Raw genomic sequence first — 14,550 nt, 5'->3', positions numbered from 1 at the left:
ATGGGGCCAACAGGACAACGCCGTCTGATGCAACAAGCTAACCCTGCACAGTCTCACAGAAGAGTGATTGAGGACAGCGTTAACCAACTTACCGGTAAAGAAAGTGGATATAGCACACTGCAATGGAAGGATTACAGCCTCCGCCAACTCTTCAACTGACCGGTAACATAGCTGAAAATTGGAGAAAATTCAGACAACGTTTTGACCTATATCTGGCTGCAACCGGTGCCGACGAGAAAAGTGACAAAATGAAACCATGTTCCTGCACGTGGTTGGTGAGGAAGCACTGGAGGTTTACAGCAACTTTACGTTTGACACTGAAGAAGACAAAATGAAGCTACAGAAAATAATGGACAAGTTTGAAGGTTACTGCATACCCAAGAGAAATGTAACCTTTGAAAGGCACAAATTTTTCACATGTGTACTAAAACTGGGAGACACAATTGATCAGTATGTGACAGAGTTAAGAAACAGAAGTAAAACATGTGAATTTGGAGAACTGACAGACTCGTTAATAAAAGACAGACTCGTGTGTGGTATCCCAGACAACAGTTTAAGAGAGAGGCTATTAAGAGAACAAAATCTGGATTTGGAAAAAGCTGTAATGTTGTGCAGAGCGGTAGAGACAGTTAAGACAAGCAAAAGAGTTAAGCAATGAGATATGCAACGTGGATATCGGACCGTTTGCCAGACTCTCTTCGAAGCCGACCGATAGTCCTTCTCCAGGGCCTCACCGAACTCCTCCCAGACCCGTTTCCCAATCACGCTCCTCCAGGTGTCACTGTCGCTGCCCACATGGGCGTTGAAGTCCCCCAGTAGAACAATGGAGTCCCCAGTTGGGGCCTTTTCCAGCACCCCTCCCAGGGACTCCAAGAAGGCCGGGTACTCTACACTGCCATTCGGCCCGTAGGCACAAACGGCAGTGAGAGACCTATCCCCGACCCGAAGGCACAGGAATAATTACAAATAAAATGATAATATACTATATGTACCTATCAGTCTGTCATCACTCTCTGTTAGGATCACATCCCTTCTACCAAGCTAACAGGAGGAATTTCTTTGCCAATAGGAAATCTTGATAAATCATTCAGTGGGCATTCATTCTTTTTGTCTTGGCTGTCAGTTTGTATGACGATCTGCTAAGGTGAAAGGATTGCAGTTTAGGGAGCCTTTTCCACTTTTGAATGTGTATAAAGCTGACCGCTCTGCCTTAGAGTGAGTGTTTATACTTGCTCAAAGTGAACACATGTATGACATGACTGTAGCTTGATGACAGCCCAAGGTGTCTGTCTCCCTTGTCAGGAAGCATTTAAATCCTCCCCTTGCAGGCAGCGATCCACCTTGGAATGTATCGATATTGCTGCTAGACTATTAACTAGTATTATGAACATTAGAGAGTAATGCCTGCCGTTGAGTTGAAACCTGGACTAATCTTCTGATTTGGAGGGGAAAATGGTTGGATTACAATATAATCCAGCCCATCGGGTGATATTCAGACTAAAAAAACAACATTCACAGATACAAACGGAGACCTACAGACAAAAACTGTCTGAAGTTGCTTTTAAAAAATCCTTGACAAACATCCTAGTGAATTTTTTCCAAGATCGGGACTGCAAATTCCTTCTTTTGCAGTCTTTGCTGAAAAAATTAACAATTATGAGAACACAAGTTAGAAAATGTATTTTTCTTTCAACAAAAAACTCACTGTTGCTTTAGTCATGTTGTGTATAATGCCTGTGTCTGTCTCATTCATGCTGACCTTTGTGTTTGTGTCTGTGCTAGACACTTCTATTTGTGCACGTTGCCTTCTAGCATCTTGAGTCCTTCCCTAGTCAATGAAGTTGCTAGTTTATGCTCCACTTGATAGCTTTCAGAGAAAATACTGGATGGAAGAGGCTGTTTTGTTTTGGCAGAGGCTGTGTATTTGATTTAATTCTGAAGCAGTTTTTTTTTTTGGTCCACTGAGGTTTGACGGATTCTTCTTTCCAATAAACACACTACACTTGCTTTCTCTAAAAGCTTTATTATGGGTGAATACAGGTGCACATCTGCCAGCCAGTATTCACTATACTTGGAAATATCTAAAACTTAAAAAATTTGGCTGGTAAAATAAATAACAATTTATTTGTGTAAATATGATGAGGTGTCTTTTCATATATAATACATCACCCTCAAACTTAACAAGTGTCTTTGATTTCACTATAACTGGGAATGCTTCCTGCAGATGTAGCACATTATTACTGTCAGTGAAACATACACTGTAGTGTGGTAACCACAGACATTAAGGTGGTAGCACAGTCTCAGTATTATTTAACACCCGAGGGTGGCAATACCAGAATGACAGCTGTGTCAAAGAGAAGAAAATTTGTATCATCTCCTGTTGGACAAAAGCTGCTATAATAGGAGCTTGTCACTGCTGCGTGGAGGCAGGGAGGTGGTCTCCGCACAGTCAAATACACCATGTGCTACAGTGCAAGTTGCCATTCATAACTTTAGTTCTGATACTATACAAACATGCATAGATGCATGTTGTTGTACACATCTAAATAATGGAATGAGAAATTGATGTTTGAATTTTTGAATGGCTGATATTTCTATGTGTAGTCATAGACATTCTCTCAGCTTGTATTTAAAAAAATAAAACCTGTTTCACTAGTAATTGCTGCATTTTTGTCTTAACAAAAAGATTTACAGTAAATATGTGCTGTATGTAATGAAGCCCTTCCCTCTATTAAATATCTATCTCTATTTTCTTCACTGTATCTGTGCTCTCTGTGTACCTCATTACTTGGGTGCATGACCTAATTGTAGCTGTAAAGGGGTTGGAATTATTAGGACATGACTCCAGTCCAATACCCGGCCACTGTTACACCAGAGATGAGCTGACTTGCCTGACAGCAGGATGTCTTACATGGAGATCTTGTTTTACCTTTGGTGCCAGTGTTCCAGCTTGTCACTGCTCTAGCAAGCACAGTGCTGCAGGCAAAGACAGTAAGATTAAGTGTGAGCCAATACTGCTTTACAACATTTGGATGGAAAAGCATGACATTTTCTTGTCAGCTCAGAGGTGTGAGATTTATATGCACAGGTAAAGTGTCAGTGTTTTATCCTTGACTAAAAAAACTTCACGACCCAGCTCCAGAGGGCAGCAGAGGTGTGAATGTGTGTGTTGTCTGTGTGCGTGCTTGTGCATGTGCAGGCATTCAGACAGGAGCATACGAGCTTGCATACACACGTGCACACACAAAACTGGCATATTATTTTACTCAGTTTGATGTTCAAGTAGCAGCAAGTTTCTTCTGTGACCTGATTTCCCATGGCAGGACTTACTCAAGTACCCACTCTTACAGTCAGGCACACACACATGCATCTCCCCCACCTCTACCTTCCTCTTGTTCTCTGCTGCGCCTCTCTGTTCACAAAATGAATCTCACCCACTTCTCATGCTCTTTCATCCCATCTCCACATGCCCATGTTTGACAGCAAGGGGTGATAATAGCTTAAAATCTCCCACAGAAAATGTGGCACGCTACACAACCTGTATATGTGTGAGCACCATGGCACAGATTTCCAAAATGTGTCACAATAGCGCTTTAGTCACACACTGCACACCCTGTTAAACTGTTTTAGGCTCATCCATACAGTGCTGTGTGTATGTGTCTGCAGTCTTTCTTTCTGTCTCATTTATCCTTTTCTCTTTCTTTCTGGACTGTTGTTTTTCCACGATATCTCTTTCTTTCTCAGTCCCCTCTCTTCCCTCATTCATCATCGCATTCTCGTCCTCCTTGTTCAAATTCTGCTTCTAACTCTGAGGTATTTATATATTTAAATCAGCTTCAAGACACAAATTCATAGGCACTGCCCTGCAGACACTGCAAGCACATACTACAGTGCATGTTGTATCACTTGTGTCAATACTCTGTGTGTACTGGAACATGATATACAGTAATGCATGATAGAGTGTGTGCGTTGATGTAGTGGTCTCGAGGCATAGCGTTTTAGTAAACTATACTCATCTGTGGTTAATTTGTGGCCAGTTTAGGACCACTGATGAGTACTTAACCTGTCACCACACCAAAAGCCGCACTGCAGCAGCTTCTGTGTCTTTAGCTGTCCCTCTATCCATTTTTACGCTCCCCCTCTTTCTTGTCTCTTTCCATCTTGCGCTTATTTGTCTTTCTCTTGCTCCCCCTGCTGTATCTGCATTTCCTCCATTTTCCATTCCTATCTCGATCCTGTTTTTTCCAGTGACCTCTCTTTCTCTGTCTCTGTGTTAAATCTGCAGGAGGCACAATTAATCAATTAATCCCACCTCACCACCTCCTCTTTTTTATTTATTTTTTGGCTGAGAAGGTAGAGGATATTCCAAAGAAATGTGCATCTGTATGAGTCATTGAATATGTGTGTGTGTGCAGTATGTGTAGCAGAAGGAGACTGGAAGGGGGGTGTGTAAAGAGGCGAAGAGCATTGCGTCATTGGGGGTGTGTTGAGCGGGAGGTGGGCTGAGCCGGCTGTCAGCCAGTGACGTGAGTGGAGCACGTGTGTCAGTCATGGCTGGGAAGACGTTGTGCGGCGGTTATCTGGCTGTAGACAAGGAGAGCTAGAAACAGCCACAGCTCCCTTTGCCGACTGGTGCACAGAGGGAGTGTATATGTTTGTGTCTGTGTTATGTGTCTGTGGATGTGTGAGTCTGAAGCGTGAACTGTGGATGATGCATTGGGTTGCAACTGGAGCTGCTGCTGGTGAATAATGCAGACAAGGGCACGGAGTTTGGATAGCATGCAGGGAGCTAGATTAATAATGCATCCTGTGGAGTTACATGCTCTGTATTAGTTAGTTTTGCTGGAACCTGTAGCTGCCTACAGTCTGCCTACCTGTGTTACTGACTTCCCGCCTACCTTTCTCCCTGCCTTGCCAGCCTTTCTATCTGACTGGTGGACTGTCTGACTTACTCAGAAAATGTCTCACTACCATTTCATCAAATGCTGTAAGTAGCTATTCAGCATCTCTGTATTTGTGCATGTAAGTGTGTGCGCAAGTATACTTGGGTATGCCTCAGCCACGGATGTGTGCCTGTGGTACTGGCATTTAATATATACAGGGTGGCAAAAACTGTATGGTTTACATGCTTAGCAATTCTGGTCACCTGCTGCTGACACAGCAGTGCAATCTAAACTTCGAATGGGTGTTTGCGTCCTTGTATGTGTGTGTGTGTGTGTGTGTGTGTGTGCAGTAAGTGGGTGTGTGAGCTTGCTGCAGAGAGCTGATGCAGATGTGTGAAGTTGACCCGAGAATGCGGCAGGTAGCGGCAGTGGGAAAGAAAGCTGAAATGAAGCCGCAAAGACGCAGATCCCATGAACGTCTGGCATATTCATAGCACTCTGACAGACTGACGGAGAGAATGGACAGATGGGGAGAAACTGAGGGTGATTTAGAGGAGGAGTGTTGAGAGAGGGAGGGAATGGCAGCAATGGGAAATGGAAAGGAGGTGAGGATGGGAAGAGTGACATGAAGAATGCGGTCAACTGGTGCAAAGAGTGATGAGCAGCCTCACAGACCACTAAGAGAGAGTGATGCTGACATTTGAGAGGTAATGGTTAGGGAGGAAGGAAAGAGGGAGAATAAAATAGGGCAAACACAGTAGGGGTCTGTGATAGAGGTGATGCAGGCTGTCATGACATCTCTCCTTGATTCTGAGAGCTCTATGTGTCTTGCCCCCAAATCTCTGCCTCCTACTGTATATAAAACTCTTTATATCCTGCACATTCATAGCATCCTCTGTGTGTGTGTTTGTGCACATGTCTGTGTGCTGTTTTTTAATTTACAATCTCCTGCAGTGCACTCAGTGTTATTAGCTGCATGGGATCTTCCACATTCAGTCAATAACTGATACTGTTGTCTATCGCTGTCTCTCTCTTCCTATCTATTCACTCACTCAGTCTCACTTCAGATTCAGTCAGCCCTGTTGCCCATTACACTCAGTCTTACTGTCCTTACTGCCCACTCTCATTCATATTCCATCTATTTTCTCATCATGTTCATCACACAGTAGCAATTGCCAGCATTATTTTTGTTCAGAAGCAGACACTATTTCATACTGTAATTTTTCTATCCAACTGTCAAGTAAATTTTGTGCATGTCTCAATCCCTGACCTGGATCTGTCCCTTTCCCTTGTCATCTCAAACCCTGCCCCTTGTCTTTGTCCTGTTTCCCCACTCTTGCTATCCCACTCTGCCCATGCTCACCTACTTTCTGTCTGTGTAATAATCTAGTTTGTATTTACCCTAGCAGCAAACATTCTCTGCAGTAGCTTTGTGCTCTTTGTTCGATTCAGTTTTCTAGCCCTCCATGTTTCTAAGTGCTCCTAGTGATAGATGTTGTTCTGGCCTCGACCTGGATTTTGAACTCTGCCCACCACTGGACTCTCTCTTTTGTTTTACTCCTTGGACTAATTATATTTCTGGGCTGCTTGCATGGTTTCTGACCCTTAACTCTAATAAGCTTCCATTTGTTTCTTGTGTTATGGTAAATTGTTCAAGTATATCTGCCTGCCTTTGTGAAGATTTTGCATTTGGGTCTATATTTTCCCCATTTAGCTGTTTCTTTGTAGAAACGTTACATTGCAAAGACTTGAAATACATTTATTTGCAAAAATGAGTAGAAATGCATGTATTCATCAGCATACCGTTTTCAGTTGAAGAATGGGAACTCATGGAAATACTGGTTAAGAGCAAATTCTTTTTTATAGTTTGTTTTGTTCATGTAATACTGGCCATACTTGATGTTTTCATCTAGAAACAAAAGACAAAGAAAAGCTCCCGGGGATGTTTTTTTACACTAGCCAATACTTTCATATCAACACCAGATTAAACCACAATCCAACACACAGCAACACAAAACAGGTCATAAGGGACAGATTTCACAACGTCACAATATTACATGTGAATTGCTGTGCAGTTGGAATGAACCATGAAGCACCTTGAGTGTACATCAATATTTATTTAAACAAGAGCATTTATATCACTTTATATAAACAAAATGCTATTTTACTCAGCTGTTTCTTTTTAAATCTAATGAACAATATATCCATCTACTTCATGTCTGTATCATTTAATGTCTTGTGTGTCTCCATCAGTGAAATGTTATGTGATATGTGGTGTGTGCTGGGAGTTTATGGGTTGATATGACCATATGTTTGAATGTATGTCTAAGAGATGATGTATTGGGGTGACAGAGTGTGAAGGATATAAGTAGCCAAACCAAAGAAGAGATGATATTTACAGAGTCAAGGCACACAGGGAAAGACAGAGGTCATCTTATCCACAACTTGCTTTATTTCTGCTTCTTACTGTCAGTCATACTCCTAGGTAAATATTCTGAAGAAGAAAGAAAAATATTAAACTGCAGTTGTTCATGGTGTGGCAAATGTGACTCCTGTTCTCATATTCTCACAGCGTACCACAAAACCTTCAATCACGGCAAAGAAAAAATGCAACTTTTTGATAATTGTTTAATCATTCAAGTTATTTACATGACTGCATTTGTCATTTACCCCTCTACATTACCCTACATATCTTACTGTGCATATCAATTGTACATATCCATCAGTAAATTAGTTCTAACTGTTCATACTGTAGATACTGCGCACTTTTCACACTGTTATTGCACTTCTGGTTAGATGCTAAACTGCATTTCGTTACCTTGTACTTGTACATGGGTAATGAGAATAAAGTTGAATCTAATCTAATCTAATTTAATTAATTTAGTAATTGAGCATTATTGAATTCCAGGTTCTCATTTGTGACTACTGGCCACATTTTTTTGTCTTATATAAAAGAAATTGAATATTTCTGGATTTTATCAGACAGAACAAGCAATATGAAGATATGATGAAGAAACTATGATTTCAAAAGTTTCTCTCACAATTTTATAGCTGGAACGATTTAATTTAATCAAGAAAATAACTCATAATGAAAGCAATCTTATTGTATGTTTTACCTAGTTCAGCACACAGAGCTTTGCACTCACACTGTATCCACCTCTAGTTGACTGGTACACAGTTGAATCTAATCTAATCTAATTTAATTAATTTAGTAATTGAGCATTATTGAATTCCAGGTTCTCATTTGTGACTACTGGCCACATTTTTTTGTCTTATATATTAGAAATTGAATATTTCTGGATTTTATCAGACAGAACAAGCAATATGAAGATATGATGAAGAAACTATGATTTCAAAAGTTTCTCTCACAATTTTATAGCTGGAACGATTTAATTTAATCAAGAAAATAACTCATAATGAAAGCAATCTTATTGTATGTTTTACCTAGTTCAGCACACAGAGCTTTGCACTCACACTGTATCCACCTCTAGTTGACTGGTACACAGGCTTAGGCTTGTCATCTAAAGTGTTTAATGTGTGTACAGTAGGTACAACTATATACAATATAGCCCAGTGCACCAGGAATGGTGATGAGCTCTGCTCTTGATTCTCAGTATTTCTTTAAACCTGCATTTGTCAGTATACAATAGATCAAGGCAACTTATATCAGTGCACCCACTGTAATAGGTGTCTACTTTGGATACAAACTGAAAAACAGGGGACTGAGGAAGCTGAGGGGATGGAGTGGAGTGATGTTGGGAAACTTAGCAGCAGGGTGACTGTGTTTTTATGTTCGTCCGCTCAACGTGCAGCCAAGATCTTATAATAAAATACTGTTGAAGTAGACACCTGGCATGAACAGTGTAATAATGACCCCTCTTGTCTGGAGCCTGAGCATAAAAGACCCTTTTTACATGTCTAACCAGAGCAGATGGCAGTGGTGTATTGTGCAGGCGGTGTGTGTGTGTGTTTATGTATGTGTGACAAAGAAGGGTGGAGGGTGGCAGGTGTTTGTATGAATGTGCAGATATACAGTATTTCAAAAAGAACAAAAGCACAGTCACACCGGCTTCATTTCTTTGTATGGGTCTTTATTTATACAGTACATGATAAAGATCTCATCCAAACACACCTCAGAACAGAATGCCCTAAAGCGGCAGTGTAATGTATACAGTTCAGACAGTAGCAACAGCCCACTCATGTCTGTTGGAGGACTAGTGAGGACATCTCTTAGGCCTATAGTTATGTTGCTTTTTGACTCCTCGATGCCTACCCTGTTCAAAGACTTTTGCATGTCACTGGATATACAATATGAAGATGAAGAGCGATATGACGAGATGATAAAGTAGTTGGAAAGAGACAGAGGGAGGTGGGAAACAGGGAAAACACATACTGATTTTTTTTTACTAACAATACTATTCACCTGAAAAAACACTGACACATGCTAAGACATACTGACAGAGATAGAGAGAGTTGAAATACAGAAACAAAGAGAGCCACAATCAACTGAGAGACAAACATGGTCCAGTTAAAACAGGTAGGGGACTAAAGGACACGAGTAACAAAGGGCCAGCTTAGTGAATCTAATTCTGAGTCCACTTACTGCACAAGCACTGTACATCCTCATCATCCAACAAGACCTCAGTAGGTTTAGCAGCTGTTTGGCTAAGTTCCACTGAGAGGCAGAGAGAGATTAGGCAGAGTCAGGAGAATCACTACATGCAAAATGCTGCAATACTTCACTCAACCCACCACAGGCCAGGGCTACCCAAACAGAGCAAATATGCTTTATCATAAATATGCTAAATGATGGCCCATACACAGCAGGGCAGAGTGCAAGCACAGACACGCAAGCCATCCATGCACACAAAATGATGTTAAGCACAGTTCTGTCAAGAGGTGAAACTTTCAAAGCTAGCGTGTTTTGTCATCCGAACCTTGTCTCATTAGCTCAGTATCAAATTATCTGAGTAAACACTGTGGTCTGTAGTGTTTTCACTGACTCACCAGGTTGTCTTCCGCTCTCACTGCATGGACAGCTTGCATCACAGTTTTAATGGTAGCAGATAATGCACAAATAAATCACATTTGCATTTATTTTTATGCAGTTCTATAATTTTCTGACACTAAACATCAGTATCATTGGCTTGTTGTCTGTCTCTCTTGCACATTAGGTTGCTTCCAGCTATGTAATGTGTTTCGTCAGAACATGGAGATAGACCAGTGTCTGCTGGAGTCTCTCCCCGTTGGCCAGCGGCAGCGGCTGGTCAGAAGGATGCGCTGTGACCAAATAAGAGCGTATTATGAGAGGGAAAAAAACCTTCAGCGCCAGCAAGGTGGGATCAAGATTCGAGTCCCTCCCATCCACCGCAAGAAGCATAGCGTCCGTTTCAGCCATGTCGACGTCATACAAGATGCCATCATTCGTCATGACGACAAAGAAGGTGTGTATGTACAATGGGTGCACATACAGTATGAGGGTGTATAACTATGGTTGAGTGAAAAGCTATAGAGTGCGTGGATGCGTACACAAAACACTCAAACTCTCTTTCACACTGATGGCCAAAATAGTGCTGCTGACTGTTGGTCACATGATTAGTTCTCCTGGAAGCCGTCCACTTGGCCAAGGAGAACAGAATGGAACTTTTATCTTATCTGACGCAAACAGCTCTCAGGGACAAAATACCTTAGATGAGATAATAATGTCTGTTGAGCACAAACAGTAATTCCACAGTGCAGCACTTTTTGTTGGACTTAAGGTAAAACAACCTCATTTGCTTTTACTTTCTGTCTTCTACACATTTCAGCGGCAGTGACGAGAGTTTGGAAATGTATAGTTTATAGTTCCAAATGGTGACTTGCCATTACTGGGTGCACTAGGATTATTTCTATAAATACAGATGACACAATATAATAGTATTTAAAATACATACAGCAAAGTATTGAGCATGGTTGTGTTATTTTGCTGCTTTTTGTGAACATGTAACATGTCTGGAATATGTCTTTGTGTCTGTCAGTGTATCAGTCAGGCAAAATAACTATGAGAACTTATGTTGGATAAACAGAAAACCGTATCTACCCTCAGGCCTCAGTTTAATGCTGGAGTGTGGCCGGGCTCCCAGTAAAAACACAATCAATTCTCAGTCTCTTTTTATGAGATCAGATAGTCAACAGACTTATAAGATTCAAGAGGTGTTCACACTTTACTCTAAAGGGTGCTAATATTCATCCAGCCCTACTGTCTTTTCTTTTTGTTTATGCCAGTTATTTATCCAGCTGTCTGGCTGTATCTGTGTCAGTCCTACCAGTAGTCTTGGCAGGTCACTGTGTTAATCTCTGCTCCCTGGCAGCCAGTGAGGTTCAGCTAGGCTCTGTGGGAGCAGCTGGTGTTTCATTGCAGCAGGGTTCCTTGGCTTGGCATGAATCAGATCTGATACCCCTCTGCCTAATGTCTACCCCACCACCCAAGCTCCACTGTGGCACTGAACTGATACCAGGCTACAATTTGCCTTTCTGTGGTAAAGGCAGGAATTGGCTTAAGATTATACAAAACAGAAGTCACTGCCTGAGTGACAGACTCACTTCCAACAGACTCCTTGAGTCAAGGGACTGCTTGAAAGCTTTATGTTCTGTTCATGTCAAGTTGGCCTATCTTGTTCTATTGACCTAATTTCTGCTTCTGTCTATTTGTGAGTGTCCAGACCCCCTTGAAGTAACTGCTCTTGAGCCTTCCTCTGTGGTGCTGGTGCTCTGAGTGATAACTGCTTTTTCACCATCGCTACTTGACTTACGTAGCTTTCTTCTTCTTTTATGCAGGGCGACAAGTACTTACCTGGTGATAGAACCCTCACCAGAGCAACACGTGTTGCACTGAGAGCCTAGAGGGTAATCTGGGGTAAAAAAAATAAGAGATTTCTATTTGTAACTCAGTGGCAATTATTTTGCCAGGAACAAAAATGTTAAACAGGAAATTTGATTACTGATTTTCTTCCAAGCAGTTTCAAAATATTTATATCAGATATGATTATTTTATTGTCATTGTTATCATTAAACTTTCATCTTGTGGATAACCTTCAAGTGTGAAATGAGACTGATGGACTGTGTTGAAAGGCAGCAGGAAAGAGGCATCAGGTGGTGAAGGATATTGTTAGGCTAATGTGAAGTTGTACCAATAACACACAGCCCTATAGTTAGATAGAAGCATACGTACCTCATCTCGCTTCTCTGTTCCTATCTGTGGCAAACACCGGAGTTACTTGCTTTGTGACATTTGGTGAAATTGCTTTTCCCAAACCAATATCTTAACTTCATCAAAGCGACACAGCTGCTGCTATTGTCATGGCCATGGAAGCTACAGTCAGTTTTTATTATGTTTTCCCCTCTCGACAGTATAATGATATTAACTATGACACTTTGGTGTCTGCTGATACTGAGATGATGATTCCTGGAATAACACAAAGTGCACAATGTTGTGAGTTGATAAATAAATAGATACATTTAAGATGACTATTTTTTTAAGTGATTAGTTTCTCAGAGTTCTGTAGAAATATCTTGACAACCACCGGATACATCGGCATGAAAGACTTTCATGATCCCCAGAGAATCATCCCACTGTCTTTAGGTGAAAGTGACTCACAGACTTCAGTCACTTCTCCATAGTGAGGAAGTGAAGCAAGCAGCAAACAGTATCAGTAATAGCTTTCAGTCCTGGGTGGTGTTTTGGAGCACTGCTTTAGACACAATTCATAATATTGAATCATACCCTAAGAACACCATGTGTATCAAGTGCTACAGGTGTATAATGTTCAGCCATTTGTGCTGATCCAGCCCTGCAGCAATACCCCTTGCCAAACAAAGCAGCCAGTTTTGTGGACGTTTAAACAGGCCTTTGTCCCATTGGCTCTACAATAAATACTTCTTAACTTCCAAGGAATGCAATGATAAGGTGGCGCTGTAGCTCTTAGTCCTTCTCAGTCCCCGATATTGAACAGACATAAATATTTTAATGATCATACAATGGGCTGATTTAGATCAGTTTATTCAAATTGTGTTCATGCAGATTAGGGTATATCCCAAACTGTCTTTCTCTATGTTGTTGTGTGCTTTTCAAAGGAAATTATGTTTTCTAGACACCAGTTGTAGTTGTAATGGTTGTGTCAGACAGCTGGCGTTGTACTACACTGTAGTGGGAACCTCCAAACATTATGTATCAGTGCTCAAGAAAAATATGAATGTTAGAGGAGAACAGTGATGTTTCTTTGCTGTTATTAAATACATGTCTAGCACCTGCACCATGTTTTGACAGAACTGGGGCCTTGGCCCACAGAGGTGGCAGAGACAACATCATGTTATCTTTTATTGGAATCTGATTTAAAACCCCACATCTCTCACTCTGATACAGCAGGGATCTCTTTATTGTCAACCACATCATTTGGAAGCTTCATTTATCTGTGCCTCTAATATGAAACCTTTGGTTTATAAATTTGGTTAATAATACGGTAGATGAGGGAGCAAATGATTTTGTGAACTCATGTTATCGCAGAGATATACAGGTAATCTTCAGTAAAGATTAGGGTTGGGACATTGTATCAAAATTCAGTATATTTCAATACAAAAGTGCCCCAATATGTATCTTTCTGTCTAGCGATATATATCGTGTTGTCCCCCAGCAACTTCATATTTTGTGTAAATAAGATAGCCTAACAGAACATAAGTCAATATATGTTTGCTATGTTGTCGACATTTAATTTTTAATTGTATTGTGATTGAATCAAATCATACACACCATATTGTGCATCAAATCATATGCAGCAAAAAATCCCATCATCCCATCCCTAGTATAGATGTTTTCCTTCACTGTTACAGCACATAAATTAACATTAAAAACAAGAAGTAAATCCTTATTTTAGGTCCTCCAAATACTTTGGCATGTGCCAGTAATCCATAAAACCATCTTGTCCTTGAACAAGTAAGCAGGAGGTGCATGATCTTCATTACAAAACTCATCATAAGATGATCTGCATTTAGAGTTAAGCATTATTGGAAAGCAGACGTGGGGCAGTGAGCTGAGACTCACTCTTGTGGCTATGACTATATGATAAGGACCAAAGAGACAGTAGCATTTATAAGGGTGTGGGATTTGAACAAATCTCATATGGGGCTGCCAAGGAATGATGCTGCACATGGGGAGAATACATCTGGTTTCTGTAGGAAGAAAATTGGCAATACTGCTGTAAGCAGCACATTATGAAGGGTGCATTACAGGGATTTTATAAAATTCATGGAATATCATGGTCCAGAAATTTATGGACGAGCGAAACAACTGAAAAGAAAGGCTGAAGATAAGAACATTCAGTCATGTACTGTATTTACCGCGCATGCTCACTCGGCTTGTGCATCATATCAATTTAAGAAGCTGAAATTCAACAGAGTAATATTGTTATCACTAACATGGCTTGCTGTAGAGGTTAGTGATATTGTTTCTTGGCACAGAGGGAAGGTACTGTATATCTAAATTCCCTTTTCAAGAGTGGAGACATTCTTCATTTCTCTCTCTTTTCCTCTTTGCTTCAAGTTCCTATCTGGTTGCCATGGAAACTCCACATATGTCTCAAACAGCTGCTTTGCAATTTTCCACAAAATGACAGTCAAATTTTGCTTTATGGCC

General features: G+C 40.8%; 1 protein-coding gene across 1 annotated transcript in view; it reads left to right on the top strand.

Annotated features, from left to right (window-relative positions):
* Positions 1-4,576: 4,576 nt before the first annotated feature.
* myo16 (myosin XVI) overlaps positions 4,577-14,550 on the top strand; it is a gene marked incomplete at its 3' end in the record, with an annotated part of 59,112 nt that continues 49,138 nt past the window's right edge. Inside the window, exons 1-2 of the mRNA XM_020609290.1 lie at positions 4,577-4,987; positions 10,058-10,327. Coding sequence (XP_020464946.1) covers positions 4,960-4,987; positions 10,058-10,327 — 298 coding nt within the window. The remainder of the gene's footprint in view (positions 4,988-10,057; positions 10,328-14,550) is intronic.

Source organism: Monopterus albus, unplaced genomic scaffold (genome assembly GCF_001952655.1).
Source record: "Monopterus albus unplaced genomic scaffold, M_albus_1.0 scaffold99.1, whole genome shotgun sequence".
In the NCBI taxonomy this organism is placed as follows: Eukaryota; Metazoa; Chordata; class Actinopteri; order Synbranchiformes; family Synbranchidae; genus Monopterus; species Monopterus albus.
The sequence above is the reverse complement of the archived record's forward strand: the minus strand, read 5'-3'. Positions and strand labels throughout refer to the sequence as shown.